Genomic DNA, 18,560 nt, shown 5'->3' on the forward strand with positions numbered 1-18,560 from the left:
GGTATTCGAGAGTTGCATAATCTCATAGTCATAGGAACATGTATAAGTCATGAAGAAAGCAATAGCAATAATCTAAACGATCATAGTGCTAAGCTAACGGATGGGCCTTGTCCATCACATCATTCTCTAATGATGTGATCCCGTTCATCAAATGACAACTCATGTCTATAGCTAGGAAACTTAACCATGTTTGATTAACGAGCTAGTCAAGTAGAGGCATACTAGGGACACTCTGTTTGTCTATGTATTGACACATGTACTAAGTTTTCGGTTAATACAATTCTAGCATGAATAATAAACATTTATCATGATATAAGGAAATATAAATAACAACTTTATTATTGCCTCTAGGGCATATTTCCTTTAAACATGCCCTGCAAAAGCAAGTTAGACGTCCTCTACTTTGTTGTTGCAAGTTTTACGTGGCTGCTACGGGCTTCTAGCAAGAACCATTCTTACCTACGCACCAAAACCACAACGATTTTTCGTCAAGTGTGTTGTTTTAACCTTCAACAAGGACCGGCCGTAGTCAAACTCGATTCAACTAAAGTTGGAGAAACAGACACCCGCCTGCCGCCTGTGTGCAAAACACGTCGATAGAACCGGTCTCATGAACGTGGTCATGTAAGTTGGTCCGGGCCGCTTCATCAAACAATACCGCCAAATCAAAGTAAGACGTTGGTGGTAAGCAGTATGACTATTATCGCCCACAACTCTTTGTGTTCTACTCGTGCATATCATCTACGCATAGACTTGGCTCGGATGACACTGTTGGGGAACGTAGCATGCAATTACAAAAAAAGTTCCTACGATCACGCAAGATCTATCTAGGAGATGCATAGCAACGAGAGGGGGAGAGTGTGTCCATATACCCTCGTAGACCGAAAGCGGAAGCGTTAGGTTAATGTGGTTCATGTAGTCGAATGTCTTCACGATCCAACCGATCTTAGTACCGAATGTATGACACCTCCATGTTCAGCACACGTTCAGCTCGATGACGTCCCTCGAACTCTTGATCCAGCAGAGGGGCGAGGGAGAGTTCTGTCAGCACGACGGTGTGGTGACGGTGATGGTGATGTGATCCGCGCAGGGCTTCGCGTAAGCACTACGATGCTATGACTGGAGGAGTAAACTGTGGAGGGGGGCACCGCACACGGCTAAGAGAACAATTGATGTGCCTTTGGGGTGCACCCCCCCCCCCGCCCCCGTATATAAAGGAGGAGGGGAGGAGGCTGGCCACAAGGGGCGCGCCAAGGAGGGGGGAGTCCTACTAGGACTCCACTCCTAGTAGGATTCGCCCCCACCCCTTGTCCAATTCGGATTGGCTTGGGGGGCGCCACCTCCCGTGGCCTGCCTCCTCCTCTCCACTATGGCCCATGAGGCCCATTAACTTTCCCGGGGGGTTCCGGTAACCTCCCGGTACTCCGAAAAATCCCCGAACCTCTTCGGAACCATTCCGGTGTCCGTATATAACCTTCCAATATATCAATCTTTACCTCTCGACCATTTAGAGACTCCTCGTCATGTCCATGATCTCATCCGGGACTCCGAACAAACTTCAGTCACCAAAACACATAACTCATAATACAAATCGTCATCGAACGTTAAGCGTGCGGACCCTACGGGTTCGATAACTATGTAGACATGACCGAGACACTTCTCCGGTCAATAACCAATAGCGGAACCTGGATGCTCATATTGGTTCCTACATATTCTACGAAGATCTTTATCGGTCAAACCGCAATAACAACATACATTATTCCCTTTGTCATCGGTATGTTACTTGCCCGAGATTCGATCGTCGGTATCATCATACCTAGTTCAATCTCGTTACTGGCAAGTCTCTTTACTCGTTCCGTAATGCATTATCCCGTAACTAACTCATTAGTCACATTGCTTGCAAGGCTTATAGTGATGTGCATTACCGAGAGGGCCTAGAGATACCTCTTCGATACTCGGAGTGACAAATCCTAATCTCGATCTATGCCAACCCAACAAACACCTTCGGAGACACTTATAGTGCATCTTTATAATCACCCAGTTACGTTGTGACGTTTGATAGCACACAAGGTGTTCCTCCGGTATTCGGGAGTTGCATAATCTCATAGTCAGAGGAATATGTATAAGTCATGAAGAAAGCAATAGCAATAAAACTTAATGATCATTATGCTAAGTTAACGGATGGGTCTTGTCCATCACATCATTCTCTAATGATGTGATCCCGTTCATCAAATGACAACACATGTCTATGGTCAGGAAACTTAACCATCTTTGAGTAACGAGCTAGTCAAGTAGAGGCATACTAGGGACACTCTGTTTTGTCTATGTATTCACACATGTACTAAGTTTCCGGTTAATACAATTCTAGCATGAATAATAAACATTTATCATGATATAAGGAAATATAAATAACAACTTTATTATTGCCTCTAGGGCATATTTCCTTCAATCACAGCTGTATGAAAGGTATACCAACAAAATTTAAATCATTATAGTGGCCTAAAAACAGTAATTCATGTTTGTTACAAAGGACCCCATAAATTGGTACCAACCAAAAATGTGCAAAAAGATTACATGGAAATTTCAACTTAATTTACTTATTTCTAACTACTGTAACTTGGATGTGTTTTAACTGCAAAAGGAAGACATGGAAGAGTAAAATCCAATGTAATGCTCCATTAATCAAGTTCAGACAACAATGAAAGTCAGATACATCTGCTCAAGAGATTACAAAGAATTGAAACCTCAAAAACAAAATAAACTTGTACAATACCTCCTCGCGAAGAAGTACCACAATATCTAGAAATAATCATTCATAGAGTATGTCCAATCAATTGGAACCTCCTAATAACAAGTACAAAACAGAAGGGGATGGGGAATCAAGCTACATGAACACTGCCCACAAGATTTAGCAACACTAGCTCCATATAAAATACAGAGCACACCAAAACTTGTACAATCGAAGCAAAAATCCATCTGCAGGCCTCGATCAGCAACTACAAACCCCTAGAATATCTAACAAGCACACCCCAAGGGGAGGACAACAACCCGAACTTAAATCCCACCATACAAAACACCTAAACAACTAGGAATACGTAGGAATTCCTAGAAATTGGAGGATGGAGGCGGGAAACGATCTAAGCAAACCAAAAGTCTAGACCTAGAGATGAATAAAAACAAACAATCGAGAGGAGAAGGTTGAGCAAACAAGGTGACAAACCGCTACACCCCACATGAATCGGATACCAGGGGTCCTTCTCCCATGTCCTGATGATTGTGGTCTTCTTTTAGTTATGTGGTTAGGTTTCTAGAGTCATAAAGTGCGGCAAACCTTGTTATGTTTAAAAGACCGGCACCAGTTTCGTGGCCTATAGATTTTTCGCATTTGTGTCCTTCGTGGAACCTTGAACCTGACGTTTTAGCCTAGATGTTTTCGCTTTTGTAAGGCTTTGGTTTCATTTCTATGAAATGGAGCCGGGGGGATCCCCTTTGATCGAAATTTGGTACCAAGGGCAGGAAACTTCGAGCACAAACACTCAAAAAGCCGTTGGAATCGCCATGGGAAGAAGATGAGGTAGTGCTCCCTGTAGCTTCTATTATCTATTCTCCCTCTCTTTCCCTGTAGCTTCTCTCCCTCTGACTTTGTTCTCCCTGTCTCTCGAGCGACACGAAATGAACAAACAGACAAACAAGCGGGGGCCTTGCGAGCAGGAGGGGAAGCAACTAATAAAAAAACTAAAGAGAACCACTATTGGGCGGCTTGTAGGCAGCCCGAACAGATCCTAGGCCCGAGAAAAACCGAGATGGGAAATCAACACGAATCTTGGCACTTGATCAAGGAAATTCCTATTCGACGCTCGTTGCGTCAAAATGTCGGGCGAACGCATAGGGGAGCGATCAGCTGGGCCGGCCCATCTCCCACTGTAGGCAGTTTTGGTTTTTGGGAACTTTCTCAAAGTTTCCCAGCCGGTTTTTATCGGTTTTGGGAACCTTCTAGAAGGTTCCTTCAGCTGGTTTTCTATTTTCCTTTTTATTTCTTATTTTTCTGTTTTCTTTTCGTTCTTTTGTTTTTTTTCATGTTTCTTTTGTTCTTCCTCTCCTTTTTTCTTTTTTCTTTTTACTTTTTCCTTTTTCGTTTTATTTTTATTTTTAAAAAAATGTTCGTGTTTTTGGAAAACTGTTCGTAAATTTCAAAAAAAAATTGCATTTGTTATAAATTGTTTAAAATTTCAAAAAATGTTTTCTCTTTCGAATTTTGCTCAGAAATTAGAAAAATGTTCGCTTTTTAAAAAAATGTTTGTGCTTTTTAAAAAATTGTACAGAAGTTTGAAATTTTTTCCTGTTTTCAATTTTGGTTCAGAAATTTAAAAAATGTTCGTGCTTTTACGAAAAATGTTCCCGTTTTATTTTTTCAGAAATTCAAAAATTGTTTGAGAATTTAAAAAATGTTCTTGCTATAAAAAAATTGTTCAGAAGTTCGAAAAATGTTCCTATTTCCAATTTTGGTTCAACAATTTATAAAAATGTTCGTGCTTTTACGAAAAATGATCCTGTTTTCAAATATTGTTCAAATATTCAAAAATGTTCTTGCTATTCAAAATTTGTTCAGAAGTTCAAAAAATGTTCCTGTTTCATTTTTTGTTCATAAATTCAGAAAATTTTCGCAAATTTGAAAATTTGTTCGGAATTAAAAAAAAGCAGCTACAGTTCAAGGCGCTACAGTAAAAAATGTTCGCATTTAGAATTTTCAAAAAATGTTCAGGAATTTTGAAAAAAAAATCACATTTTCAAAAATTTGCTGTAACTTTAAAAAATGTTTGACTTTTAAATACGTTCCTCTTTTGTCTGTTCTTATTGTTTCGTGCTAACCATTGGGACATCTGGCGGCTTCAGCTCAAGTGGCTAGCTGCAAGTGATTAGAGTCGCGAGGTCGCGCGTTCGAGTACTACCAGTGATGTCATTTTTGCATGGGTGTCCGCTAGAAAGCGCATTGATAAGAGATACCGAAGAGGATTCGACACAATCTGCATCTCAGTCTATTGGAATCTATGGAAACAGAGAAACGACAGAGTATTTCACAACAGCAACATCGCCAATGAATGGGGAGCAGCCGATATTATCCATCAGGAAATTAGGCTTTGGGCCTCGGCGAGAGGGAGAGGAGTTCAACATGGCTTAGAGTAGTAGTCTAGTGTGTGGAGTGGTGGGGTGGACGTGCCTGCCGTGTGTGGTAGTGCATTCCATCGTCTGTAATTCTTGTACATAACCCTCTCTCGTCTATACAGCTAAGGTACGCATTTTGCGTACTCTCGAAAAAAAGTTTTGCGTTCAGCTTAACTTGATTGTAGTGGGCCAGCCCAGTCGGGGACCCCCTGTGCGGCGCGCCCTCCATTTGCCACAATAAGCGGCGTATAGGAGCTCCCCTTGATCAGACGGACCGCAGTGTGAATGAAAGCCAATTGCTTTTCAGCCAGCTGAAAAATAGCAAAACCGTAGAAAATTCATCAAAATGAAACATGAAAGGTGAGCTTTTATCTAAGCTTGAGAAGTATTCACTGCATGCACGAGTGAGTCGATTTCCACATAAAAGCGGTCTCTAGATAACAGGCAAGATTTCCTCATGAAATCAATCTTGACCATGAACAAACCTTCAACCAACAACAAGTTAGGATAGGCATATGTCGCAGTTCTCCGGAGCAGTTTTCCCATGCACAAAAGATCAACAAAAACGGCTCCAAGTTGAAAGCACCGGCTAATCAAGCGGCAGGACCAGCTTGGCGGCGTCGAGGCGCGGGTAGTGCCGGAGCACGACGCCCTTCATCTCCTCTGCGCCGCGCTCGTACCCCGCCAGTGCATGCTCCGCGAGCCGCCGCTTGTGCTCCTCCGATCCCATGAACTGCTGCACCGCCGTCGTCCTGGCGCTCTCCAGCTCCGCCTCAGTCGCCCACTTCGCCGCCGCGAGCTCGGCCTTTGCCTTCTCCAGGTCCGCCTCCGCGGCCTGCCTCGCCGTCTTCTCGTTGTCCAGCTGCTCCCACAGCGCCATGTTGTCGCGCTCCCGCGCCACCAGCTTCTCCTCCAGCTCCAGCGCGTAGCCCGAGGAGAAGGACACGTAGTTCGCAGCCTGCACACAAACAATGTGGTTCGGGTCCGGTCCGCACATACACCTACTGACCAACGATTTGGTTGCAAGAATACCTGGAGCATTGCCACGTAGCTCGACGCGACGATGTCTGAGGGCTTCGACGCCGCGAACTTGTCCTCCCGCGACGGCGTGACGATGCACTCCAGCACCTTCCGTGCGACCTTCCAGTCGGCAGTGTCACCGTCGTGTGTGTCGGGCACGGGCGCGCGCGGTGACCGCGGGTCAGACACCGGGGCGGCGCAGCCAAGCCCGTCTTTTGCAGTGGCCTCCTCCCGTTTCCTCTTCTTTCCGGACAATGGAAGCGTGTCGCCGTGCGCGTCGCTTTTCACCTGCTCCGTCCCTGCTGCCGGCGCCGCCGTATTCTCCACTGGCATAATGTCAGTCATGTCGCGGACGGGTGGATCCACCACTAGAGCACAAACAACAGGAGTAAAATACCTTTCGCTGCGAGTGCTGATTGGACAAGCGGGGTCGAACTCTTACCTTTGGCAACAGTTGAACGGGGAGAAGACTGAGGTGGTGGTGGTGATGTGCCGACGGGGTTGGAGGAGAAGACCGCAGCAAGATTTGCATCGCGGAGGTAAACCCGGAGGTCAAGCGGGACGCCGTGTGCCTGTAGCAGCTTACCCGCCGACTCCTGCTGGCTCATAAGCACCGGATCCGCGACGGAGCTCTTGGGCGGCGAGTCGCCCCAGTTCACGGGGCACGGCCATGGCCCCGGCGACGTCAGGAAGAAGAACCTGCCTTTCCAATCACTCTCAAATTTGGAGCAGCTAAGGCCAGTGAAGAGCGTCGGCGCGGCTCCCTTTCCCCTGCAGCGGAAGAAGTACCAGCCGTTCCCGTTCTTCCATGTCGACAGGGAGAAGAAGTGCCGGAACAGCGCCGTCGACGGCCGCACGCCGGCCTCGTGGCAGAGCACGACGAATCCGACGAGGACGAGCCACCCGTTGGGCGTGAGCTGGCCCGGCGCGAGGCGGAAGTGGGCGAGCGCCTTCCCGAAGAACGCGTGCAGCGGGAAGCGCACTCCGGCCTCCAGCGCGTGGGCGTACACGCAGACGGCCCCCGGCGGCGGCACGCTGCACGCGCGCAGCTCGCCCGCGGGGCGCCGGGCGAACTCCGCCGGCACGCCGTGCTTCTTGCAGAGGGCGTCGACCGCGGCCTGGGTGCTCAGGGTGGAGGCGATGCGCTCGGCGGCGGGCCTCGAGGGCGCGATGTCGGAGACGGCGTCGCCGTCGCCGCCGCTTTCGGTGTCGCTGAGGACGACGACGGGGGAGGAAGGCATCGCGTGGCGCTTGCGCAGTCGGCGCGCTTGGCCGCTTCCGCCTCGACGGCGATCCGCCCTGCCGGAGAAGCAGATGAGCCGCGGTGGCTTCGTGGAGGGTGGCTTCTACAGTCCTGGCAAAGTGTTCTTTTCCGCTCTGGGTCCACTCTGCATTCAGGCAAAAAAGTGTTTGGAGAATCGTTTTCTTCCTTTTTTTTAGGGGATTATGTACACCCAGTTAGAAACCATGGAAGTTTTACAAATGCACAGGACTTTTGTACAGAAAAATACATAAATTTTGAAATCCTCGAAATTCCTAAAATTTAACGGATTTGCTATTTTTCAGTCGACTGTTTTTCAATTCGCTTTCATTCAACTCTGTGTCCGTTCGATCTCGCCCTGAGATTCGCGCCCGGTCTTGGGTTTGTGGTGGTTTTCGGGTTGGTTTTCCTATCGGGCGCGGTTTTCTGCTTCAACCCGTTTTCCTTGGCCCCGCCCCGTCCCGACCGGGCACGTAGGTTTTTTGTCGTTTTTGAATTTAGGAGCGAGTGTCGTTCCCCTTTCTCATTTCGATAAGGCAGAGGAGAGAGCTCGAGCGGCGGAGGTGGGGGAGGTGATTCCTTCTTTTCATGGCGATTCCGAGCTCTTCCATCGCAGGATTTTGATCTCTTCTCCTTTCCTCTTCATCCCCCGGCTGCCCTGGTTGCTTGTCCTTGTCTCTCCCATTTTTGCCCGTGCTTTCATGGCTCTGTAGTTCCAGATCCAGGTGATTTGGGGTCTCATGGATCCCCGGCAGGTGTTTGTTTTATCCGCGGGATGTGCATGTTGCCGCCATGGTGTTCTAGTCCACCATGGTTGTGCGCCTGAGTTTTGGTTAGAGCTTGCAGCGCGCCATGCGTAGTCCGCCATGCCGTGGTCTTCTCTTTTTGTTGTGGACGCAGGCCAAATCCCGCCTGGTTTGGCTTCTGTAGGCAAAATCCTGGGGCAGTGTTCTGCTTTTGATGTAAGTTTCTCTGTTGTTGATGTGGAGGTAGGCATAGTAGGCGTTAGTTTTCAGCGGTGGATGCTGTAGCTTGACTCTGAAGATCGGGTTCTGGTTGTTTGTTGGGGACATTTTGCCGTCTTCTGGTGTCTTCTTTGGGGTTGTAGTTGTAGTTGTAGATGGCTGCTCTTGTTTTGATGTTCTAGCTCCTGAATTTCGTCATGTTGTAATGTATTTGTTCCCTGATGTTTGTTCATCCCGCTGGTTACTGAATTTCTATGTTCCAAATGTTTCCTTTCTGCATCTTCCTGAATTTTCATGCTTGTTTTTCAGTGTTCCCCTATAATAGGAGTGTATGTTACACCGAGATATACAGAGTATCCGCATGCAGTTCTGTTGTGCAATTTTTAACCCTATTAGTTGCCCTATATAGATTCCCTGTACCTTGTCCTGTAGAGCTTCACTGCAACCTCATGCGTTCAGTGGTTTTGCCATAGTTTCAGAGTAATTTGTTTCAGTAGTCTGTATGTAGCTTTTTCCTGTTTTTTTTAGTAAGCCCTAGTTTATGGTGTAATTTCCCCGTATTAAACCCCTACTTTAGTGTACTCAGTGTAGCTTGTTGTTGCACTTTTTCGATGTAGTATATCCCGTAGTTGGTTTTGTAGCCCTGCATTTTCAAAGTGTAACCCCCCCCCCCCCCCCCTTTTACTGTGGTGTAAATCCCCGCATAGGTAATGTGTAATTTGTTCTATAGTTTCATTGTAACCCTACACTCTTTCTCAGTGTAATTCCCCCCTAATTTGTGGTGTAATTTCACTGTAATCGCATGTATAATTACACTGTAATTTGTGCTGTAGTTGCAGTGTAATTTTCTCTTAATTTAGCGGCGTAAATCCCTCTATAACTATTGTGTAGTTTGTCTTTGTTTTTTCACTGTAATCCGATGCATATTTACAATAAGTGGTGTTAATTTTACAGTGCAATTTTCACTTCATTTACAATGTAATTTTCTCTTGATTTAGTGGTGTAAATTTCTCTATTATTACTGCTTAGTTTTACCTGCTTTTACAGTGTAATCCGATGCATTTTTACAGTGTAAATTTACCCTTATTTACTGCATAGTTTGGCCTGCTTTTACACTGTAAACTGATGCGCTCTTACAATGTAATGTTACCCTTAATTACTGCGTAGTTTGGCCTGCTTTTACACTGTAATCCGATGTGTTTTTACAGCGTAAATTTTACCCTTAATTACTGCATAGTTTAAACTGCTTTATATTGTAGTCAGATGCCTTTTTACAGTGCAAATTCACCTTAATTACTGTGTAGTTTGTACTGCAGTTACACTGTAATCCGATGCCATTTTACAGTGTAAATTTATAATTACTGTGTAGTTTGTACTGTAGTTACACTGTAATTCGATGCCCTTTTTACAGTGTAATTTTACCCATAATTATTGTGTAGTTTGTACTATAGTTACACTGTAATCCGATGCCCTTTTACAGTGTAATTTTCCCATAATTACTGTGTAGTTTGTACTGTATACATTGTAATCCTATGCCCTTTTACAGTGTAATTTTACCCATAATTACTGTTTAGTTTGTACGTTACTGTGTAACCCCACATATTTTCTTACAGTGTAATTCCCCATAATTGCACTTCCAGTATTTTTTTCCCATATTCACCGCATTTTTCAGTGCCTAGTTCATGCTTATTTTCTTTGTTTTTTTGTCCTAGTATTTTCTGTGCAATCATCACTATAAGCCCAGTTTTGTCTTCCGTATCTATATAATTGAGCCCCATTTCTTTGTTGTTTTTCAGCTAGTTTCTTAATGGGTAGACTACGGAAAGTCTATCCCAAGGATGTTCCGCTAGTTTCTTCAGTTGAGAGTGCTGATTCTTTGAAAGATCCTTTCGTGCCTAATGATTTTGCTGATGATGGTTCTAATGCTATGTCTTTGTTAGTTATTTTTGTCTTCTTATCTTCTTTCACTTCCATTTATTTTTCTATTTTCATTTTATTAATTTTTGTGCTTGTTGTCTGAATTTTTTTTCAGGATTGTTCTGGTGATGATGAAGAGTTTGATAAAGCTCTATACAATTTTTATGTGAATAATGTAAGTCTTTTTACGATCTAGTTTTATTTCCATGTTTATCTTTTTCTGATTATTTATCCTTTTTATGTTGGTTTGATATTTTTGTATTTGTTTTGTACAGAAAGTCAATTACCTAAAGAGGAAATTATCATCTGCTAGTAGAAGGAATGTTGTAAGTCTCTTTTCTCTTCTTGTGTTTTATTTTCTGTCCCTTCTTCTCTTTTGGTTGCTTGTCTGATGTTATCTTCGATGGGGTTTCCCCTATGTATCTTTAGTCTATTTTGCATTATTAATGTAGTTCTTATTATGTTTTTTGTAGAGGCAGGAACGATCTTCTGATTTCCCCGTTTGTTCAACATTCACTAGATATTCTGGATTTTTAGTTCTGTGTTGCACTATATCTTTGGTTACCTCATCATCTTTATTTCTCAGCGTATAATAATTGTTTATAGCTACTTTTTCGTAGTTTATTATTTTTCATTTTGCATTCTTCTATTTTAATTTAGTTGTCTCTTCTTATTTGTTGCAGTGTTGTTTTATAGTTCTAAAGTTCTTGAAGAATTGTTCAAACAACTAAATCTTTTTGAGTGGCTACAAAGGTAATTCATTGCTCAGCTAATTATTTTTGTTCTCTATTGTATTCTCTAAGCCCCTTTCGCTGCACTTTGTTGTTAGTTTTCCTAATGTATTTAAAACTCAGCCAAATAATCTTAAACGCTTGGAATCTTAAACTTTCATCCATAAGGCAGAAACAATGCATGGAATATACGCCTATCAAAGTAGTCTTTTGATAGTTAGTAGGTAGCAAACAATGCTTGCCCTCATAGTACAAATCAAGTATTGTTCTTAGCATCTTTTTCCTTAAGTTCTCTCACTCATGTTGTATGTTCATGTTCTCAAACAGGGCTGCCTCCCAGGGATTAGCTTCTGCTGCTACCTCTTCGCCTGTTGAATCATCTTCATGCATTTCTTGCCATGTCTGCAGAGTAGTTCAACTTATACTTTGTTATTTCTGGGCATTTGTAACTCACATTTAGTATGAGGTCTTCTAGTGACATTGATAGTAGATCTTCTCCAGTTATTGCTCGTTGCTTGCTGCCCCCTGCAATTAAGTTTGAAGTAATGTCAGTACAATTGCAAAAAATTGAAGAACAACACTGATGGACTTTCTTAGCAACGCTCCGTTTGTTAGTATTCGTAATTGTTTTTCAGATTGTATAGTGTATTTGTATGCAGAGAGGTAAGTGTATTTTCTTCTTTTTTAGTGTGTCCTGAATTGTTCCTTTTGAGGATACTGAAATGTTGTTTTTATCTATTGAAGTTTTCAGTTTTCTCTGATCATGCCAAATATGCAGCTAGATACCAACAGATGTATGCCCAAATATAGGAAAAAATGGAAACGCCGACAAACATTATAGGATTTCACTGGATGTATGTTCTCAGAGGAGTGTTTTTTACAGTGTATTCCTGTTTGATTTCATCTTACCAGTAAGTTCAATCCCCTGATGATTTTCCCCTGATGCATTCCTAAAATGTTTTTTGTTTTCTTGTTTCTAATTGGACCTAATGTAGGCACTCAAAACAGAGGTGGAATAGTTCTGCTGTAGCTTGAGGAGTTGAAGATTTTCATGTACCTGCGATTTGTCTCTGGGATGATCTTGTTGTGATCCCCAAGTGACTGCTTGTGTTCTTCTTCCAGGTAATTGCCTCTCTGCCATGCCTCTTCTTCTCTCCAGCCCTCTCCCATGGTGTTTGTTGTATGTTCTCCCCCCCCCCCCCCCCCCCCCCCACCCCTCTCCCATAGCGTATGCGCCATGTTCTTCCCCTCCTTCCCCATCTCCCACGGCGTCTGTTCTATCTCCTTCTTCCCCCCTCTCCCACGGTGTGTTCGGTGAGATCTATGAAAGGGGGGTAGTAGAGTCGGGGGCCTTTTCATGGGTTCCAAGTTGAAGGAGTCGCCAGTTTGTTTGCTCATGCGTTGTTTTTTTCCTGTCAGGTGATTTTGTTCTCCACGAAAAGGAAAGGACAGGTGGCCCGATCAGTTATACTTTTGTTGCTGTTAGTTGCTTGACGGGTCAGATTTTCAGCCCGACCCGTTTTCTTCGGGAAAAACATACATACATACAATTGTCGTAGGTTTTTTCAATAACAGCTGTCAATAGCTGATTGGTTGGAAAACTTGAATGATATCTAATTACAAATCAGTCGAATGCCAAATAGACAGTCCCAAATTTAAAGAGACACTAAAGCTTTATTGAGAGAATCGAAGGAAAATTGGAGAATCCAAACCTTTCTCGTGAGCAAGTTAGTTCTTTTCTTTTTATTTTTGCATCCATCAGCGGATAAGTGTTGGAGTATATACATGCTACATGCGAAAAACAAATAAATTGCTCTGCACATTTTAGTCAAGAAAAGCGAATGACGGGTAGAGAAAGTATGATTTTTTAATCATTTGTTATTTTGATTATGTGATGGGAGGGACAAAAAAATAAATAAGATGTGTTGAAATTCACCCAAGAATTTGCATACAATTACACAATTAATAGGGTTGAAAACGGCGCGGAAACGGGCGGAACTAGGTGCTACCATATTTGTTTTCACATTTTTTGCAGAAGCAGAAACGAATACAGATACCCCGGAAACAAATACTACCTGAAACAAACACGGAGCGAATACAGAGCGGACACGGAAACAAAAATGTGTGTTGACCGGAACTTAAAGCCCCCTTGAATCATGGAGAAATACAGACAAAAAGCAAACAAATTGATGGAATTGTTAACATGGCTACAAAATAATATGTTTGGGTTGGTAGCATAGGGTAGTATTGTAGTAGTACATGACAATTCCGTATAGGGTCTAGCTGAGTATGTGTGTGGTAGTAAAAGTTGGTACTCAAATGATACACTTTGCTCATTCTACTCATTGTGTCATTGTGTGTTGTTTGGTAGTTGGGCTACAAAGCAGCCATGGGCCTATAGTAGAATCGGGAATTCCATATTAACGGAAATGAAAAGTTCCGTTTCCACGTGTGTTCCACCAGAAAACACCATTTCGTTTTTGTTTCCGTTTCGGCATAAAAAATCCATTTCCATTTCCGTTTTGCAAATTTCCATTTCCATTTTCATATTTCATCTCCATTTTCATTTTTCCTCCGAAAAAGTGGAAACTTTCCACTCCATTTTCACCCCTACAATTACACCCCCTCTAGTTGCTCCGAAATTCAGGATTTTATTGAGTTCGTAGAAGGGAAAAAAATGACGAACTGGATGTTAATGTCTTACTTCAGAGCATCGAAACACAAACAAATAATACTCCCTCCGTGTACACAAATAAAAGAGCGTTTAGATCATTAAATTAGTGATCTAAATGATCTCATATTTCTTTACAGAGGGAGTATGTAACGTAAGTAGTTTGGTTTCCCAAACTGAAAATGCATGCATGTTTTGTTCTTTAGATATAGGTGCATGCCATCGTTAGAATATAAAGAGATGAAATATTGTGAAATTTGAACTGGACATAAATTTTTCTTTTATATTCAAAGCAATGTGATTCATAAGGAAAATGTCCAAAATAAACAATGTTTTAAATCAAACAAGGTATGTAAAACAAGCTAAAATTATATATGAAAACAAGGTATGCAGAAAACCGACTAATGCTACATCTACGAGCATCTTAACAAAAGTCTCGTGAGTCTAGCATTTACTGGAAAACGTGTTAAGTCTTGAAACTCTATAATTCCATTAGACCTGTGAATAGGAGAGCCACTCGCATGGAAAGTTGTTGTCCGACGGAAGTCGTCCACACCAAGCAAACCGTCCCCTGTATGATGTGTTCCAAATTCAAAACCCATTGGTGTGAAAGTGGAACGAGTATTTCTTTCCTCCAAAAAAAAATCAAAGTGGATGAGGTGTTGAGTCAAGGGTCGGTCCTCTGGCGATGACCACCGGATCAGCAGCCAATTCTTTTTGACTCGCTAGATGGCCCTCCGGCATGTGGCCACTGTGGAACCACCTGTTGCCCAAGGCCGATCTCTCGCACGCACGCACCTGTGGTTTCTCGTCTGCACGGAGCACACCTTGCGTGAACCAGCAATCAGGCGCGGAGAAGTGTCTTGATCGGTGAAAGACTGGAAGTGCGCACCTGACTCTGGTTTTTTGGAGTACAGCGTGCCTTGACGAGCTGCGTGAGTGTGCCTTCGCCTCGTTCGGCCCACCCACACTCCCCCGTCAGCACCCACGACTATGGACTACTAGTGGACCAGCTGCGGGAGGTGGATCCTGATCATGTGCATGCCCGGTCTTTTCTTCCAGACGCTCTGAACATCTTGCATACTGTCCAACGGACGATCCACATCACCCGCAAATAAAGAAGAAGAAACAAACAAAAAAAAACAGACGCTCACATGTATCCCTCCGAGGAGGTGATCCGAGTTGAGGAAGACGAGGATACACAACGTCAGCGTTAGTGGCTACTGGGAGAGGTAGGTGGCATCAACTCGTCGGAGAGCCTACCCGCGGTGCTGGATCATGGAGCGGTCTGAATTCCCACTAACATAGAGGGGCAAGGCTCGGTATCCCAAAGGTGTTAATACCAAGAAAATGAATTACAGTCCCAATTTTGAATTACGTAGACAACCAAATAGAAACAGTACAACTTGGAAACCCATTTTCAATTCTGAATTCTAAGCTCCAATGCATCCACATAGGGATAAGCAGATTTTAGGATTCTCCCCCGCTAGAGTTGCGCACATTTTTTTTTTCGCTTATCATTTTTTTATACTTTTGCATCCCCCTCCACCACCCTCACGCACCCTATGTGCAACCACGGCAGCACATTCAACTAGAGCTGAACATGTATTTTTCTAATTTTTACCTAACCTTTTCTCTCCTTTTATTTTTATACGCATTTTTTCATTGTTTATCTCACATTTTTCTCTTTTCATTTTACTTTTGCATGGTGCCCCACTATCGCACCCGATGCGCAACCACATTTGCACGCCCAACTAGAGTTGCACATGTTATTCTTCTTTCTTAACGTATCCTTTTTTTCACGGTTTTCCTTACTTTTCATAACAAAGAAAACCAGAAACACCTGTCCTATATTAAAGCCAACCAACTTTTTCAAGATCATCTTAAGAAACACAATAGAAATTAAATAAAAACTTTGGAATAATCGATGTATTCTTCCCCCCACACTCCTCAATGATTGGTCATGTGCGAAGCAACATCCCCATTCTGGATATCTAAAACACCATCGAAGCCAGAAAAAAGGCGTTGACGCAGCGCCCGAGGAGTGAAATTGGACGTTGTCCTGGAAAAAAATGCGATAAAGAGGACTGGACAACAATGCCATATTCGATCAGACCTACTCCGAACCTCATCATCGCCCCAACAAAACCGAAACTGACCAAATGTCGCCGATTGGAGAAAGGAAGACAAGATAGGGCCAAGTCTTCCGATCGGCAAGGGTCACTCCAATGCCAGGTTACTGATTGCACTACATCTGACTGCGATGTGATTTAATGAAATATGTTCATATTTTTGTTAACATTTTGGAGCATATCCATCATTTTTCAGATGAGACCAGACATCAGAGCATGGAAACCACGCCGCTTGTTTTGGCATTGCTGAATGGAGATATAAGAACCATTGTTCGTCAACATATTTTGCACCAAATGGATATGAAATGCTTCTGATGATTATCATTGTTAGCACTCATGAACCATCCGTGGAACACAAACGTAAACCGCATTTTGCTAGAAGACCGCATGCAACATACAGCATTGGACCTGGATCTCCACAGAATCATGGCAAATTCGGTACTATTCCCCATTTTGGAAGATAAAAATCCCCATGGCCGATCCAGTAATCACATACATGAACAGTGAATGGTGAGTTTCTATCTGAACCATGAAACCCATTGACTGCATGCACCATCGTCGAGTCGATTTCTCCACGGAAGTGCCAGATCATGAAACCATGAAGAGACCAAACCAGCAACAAATCATGGCCCAGCTAAATCTTTGCGCATGATGTTGCTATGTGCTAGAGCAGTTTCCCCATGTACAAAAGATCAACAAAAACGACTCCAAGTTCCAACTAATCAGACTCAGACCGAGCTAATCAAGCGGCAGCTCCAGCTTGCCGGCGTCGACGTGCGGGTAGTGCCGGAGCACGACGCGCCTCATTTCCTCAGCGCCGCGCAAGTACGCCGGCAGCGCATGCTCGGCCAGCCGCCGCGTGTACTCCTCGGACCCCAGGAACTGCTGCACCGCCGTCGCCTCGGCGCTCTCCAGCTCTGCTTTGACCTTTTCGAGCTCCGCCTCCGCGGCCTGCCTCGCCGCCTTCTCCTTCTCCACTTGCTCCCACAGCGCCAGGTTGTCGCGCTCGCACGCCAGAACCTTTTCGTCCAGCTCCAGCGCGTAGGACGTGGAGAAGGTCGCGTAGTTCGCGGCCTGCACGCGCCATTGTTGCCGCCGAATGGCATAACAAACAGTGTGATGCTGATCCAGACATGCACCTACGGACGAACGATTTGTTTGGAAATGTACCTGGAGCACTGCTACGTAGCTCGACGCCAGGAGGTCGGAGGGCTTCGAGGCCGCGAAGTGGCGCTCCCGCGACGGCGTGACCAGGCCCTCTAGAATCTTCTGCACGGCCTTCCAGTCGAGTGTGTCGGGTACGGCAGAGTGCGGTGACCGTGGGTCAAAGCCCGGCGGGGCACGCGGGTTGGACACCGGGGCGGCGCCGTCATGCCCGTCTGTTGCAGTCACCTCCTCCCGTCTCCTCTTCTTTCCGGACAATGGAAGCGTGTCGCCGTGCGCCTCTCTTTTCACCTGCCCCGTCCTTGCCGCCGGCGCCGCCGTCTTCTCCGCTGGCATACTGTCAGTCATGTCGCGGGCGGGTGGATCCATCCCTAGAGCACACAAACCACACCAGTAAAATTCCTTTTGCCGGGAGTATGTGCTAATTGGACAAGGGGAATCGGGAGTAGAACACTTATTACCTTTGGCAACAGTTGAACGGGGAGAAGGCTGAGGCGGTGGCGGGGCGCCGGCGGGGCGCGCGGCGAACTTCCGCGGCACGTCGCGATTCTTGCAGAGGGCGTCGACCGCGGCCTGGGTGGTCAGGGTGGAGGCGATGCGGTCGGCGGCGGACCTCGAGAGCGCGCCGGATGCGGCGCCGTCGTCGCCGCTTTCGTCGTCGCTGAGGACGACGACGGGGGATGGGGAGGAAGGCATCGCGTCGAGTCCTGCCGGGTCGCTTCCGCCTCGACGGTGTGCTGCCCTGCCGGCGCCGGAGGAGAAGCAGATGTGAGTCCTAGTGCCGAGGGTTTTTTCTCTTTCTACCACTCTCAGCCTGTTTGGCAGGCAGGGGAATGGGAGTTTGCACAAGGGTGTTTATGAAGGGATTAGTCATGGAAAGTAGATTTTTACTCTCATTCCCTTGTTTGGTATATGATGCTAATTAGCGTGGGATAAAACTCTGCTCACGAATTAACAGGGTACCCCTGGGAAGAAATAGGTGGGAATTGGCTTCCTCAACTCCCATTCCCCTTCCTAAACTCCCATTCCCTCTAATCAAACAGTGAACTTTTAATCTCCTCACCCCTCAACTCCCATTCCCCATCTCGAATTCTCCCGAACCAAACACGCTGTCTGCTTTTGGCTCGGGTCTGTACCGTGGGAAGCGCCTCGTTTTGGGACCCAGCATGCACACCTATCTATCCTTTTGCATTCATGGTAAATTTAGATATTCGAGAAATTTTTACTTCTTTTCTCCTGGAGGATGGAATATGGGTATAGTCAGGGTAGAGTCAAGGTTTCCCTAAAGAAAAGGGTAGAGTCAAGGTTTCAATTTGGACCCTAACTAAATGACGCCCGCTCCTTGAATTTGTTGTGGATTTTTTAAGTAATACCCACATATCAAATAAGATAACGCTTCAATAAATAATATGATATAGAACTTCATATATTGGTAGCTCTAGTGGTAATGATTCAATGATATTAGTACTACACTACAGATTGCTAGTGTAGAGCCTAAATAAACTGCGGCTTGTAATTCTTCTCATGTGTGTGACT

At 44.7% G+C, this 18,560-nt stretch overlaps 2 protein-coding genes and 2 long non-coding RNA genes across 6 annotated transcripts; 1 reads left to right on the forward strand and 3 right to left on the reverse strand.

Annotated features, from left to right (window-relative positions):
- Positions 1–5,510: 5,510 nt before the first annotated feature.
- Positions 5,511–7,599, reverse strand: LOC109755715 (uncharacterized). Its single transcript, XM_020314606.3, has 3 exons — positions 6,626–7,599; positions 6,196–6,551; positions 5,511–6,121 (listed from the first exon to the last, which is right to left on the reverse strand). The coding sequence occupies exons 1-3, from the start codon at positions 7,422–7,424 to the stop codon at positions 5,753–5,755; spliced, it is 1,524 nt and encodes a 507-aa protein (XP_020170195.1). The 5' UTR covers positions 7,425–7,599; the 3' UTR covers positions 5,511–5,752.
- A 357-nt stretch (positions 7,600–7,956) lies between these two features.
- Positions 7,957–12,697, forward strand: LOC109755718 (uncharacterized). Of its 3 annotated transcripts, none has more exons than XR_005761541.3 (7): positions 7,957–10,344; positions 10,442–10,501; positions 10,602–10,652; positions 10,800–11,079; positions 11,385–11,968; positions 12,053–12,179; positions 12,477–12,697. It is a non-coding gene; the product is annotated as an uncharacterized lncRNA (long non-coding RNA). The 3 variants fall into 3 exon arrangements; XR_012188491.1 differs by having other exon boundaries at positions 7,959–10,344; positions 11,010–11,079; positions 11,385–11,911; XR_002231045.4 differs by having other exon boundaries at positions 7,961–10,344; positions 11,010–11,079.
- LOC123495129 (uncharacterized) lies at positions 11,186–12,221 on the reverse strand. The gene is made up of 2 exons (XR_006667200.2): positions 12,115–12,221; positions 11,186–11,582 (listed from the first exon to the last, which is right to left on the reverse strand). It is a non-coding gene; the product is annotated as an uncharacterized lncRNA (long non-coding RNA).
- Positions 12,698–16,284: 3,587 nt separating the features above from the next.
- Positions 16,285–17,868, reverse strand: LOC109755717 (uncharacterized). The gene is made up of 3 exons (XM_020314608.4): positions 17,486–17,868; positions 17,031–17,395; positions 16,285–16,934 (listed from the first exon to the last, which is right to left on the reverse strand). Exons 1-3 carry the CDS (start codon positions 17,718–17,720, stop codon positions 16,599–16,601), a joined length of 936 nt encoding a protein of 311 aa, XP_020170197.1. The 5' UTR covers positions 17,721–17,868; the 3' UTR covers positions 16,285–16,598.
- Positions 17,869–18,560: the final 692 nt, after the last annotated feature.

Source organism: Aegilops tauschii, chromosome 7 (assembly GCF_002575655.3).
Source record: "Aegilops tauschii subsp. strangulata cultivar AL8/78 chromosome 7, Aet v6.0, whole genome shotgun sequence".
Taxonomy (NCBI): domain Eukaryota; kingdom Viridiplantae; phylum Streptophyta; class Magnoliopsida; order Poales; family Poaceae; genus Aegilops; species Aegilops tauschii.

What these genes read in the sequence shown, in the direction of transcription:
- LOC109755717 (XM_020314608.4), bottom strand. Translation starts at nt 17,720, where the DNA reads ATGCCTTCCTCCCCATCCCCCGTCGTCGTCCTCAGCGACGACGAAAGC. An exon ending in CCGTTCAACTGTTGCCAAAG is followed by an intron (nt 17,396 to 17,485) that starts GTAATAAGTGTT and finishes TGTGTGCTCTAG; the next exon opens with GGATGGATCCACCCGCCCGC. An exon ending in GCTACGTAGCAGTGCTCCAG is followed by an intron (nt 16,935 to 17,030) that starts GTACATTTCCAA and finishes TGGCGCGTGCAG; the next exon opens with GCCGCGAACTACGCGACCTT.
- LOC109755715 (XM_020314606.3), bottom strand. Translation starts at nt 7,424, where the DNA reads ATGCCTTCCTCCCCCGTCGTCGTCCTCAGCGACACCGAAAGCGGCGGC. An exon ending in CCGTTCAACTGTTGCCAAAG is followed by an intron (nt 6,552 to 6,625) that starts GTAAGAGTTCGA and finishes TTTGTGCTCTAG; the next exon opens with TGGTGGATCCACCCGTCCGC. An exon ending in GCTACGTGGCAATGCTCCAG is followed by an intron (nt 6,122 to 6,195) that starts GTATTCTTGCAA and finishes GTTTGTGTGCAG; the next exon opens with GCTGCGAACTACGTGTCCTT.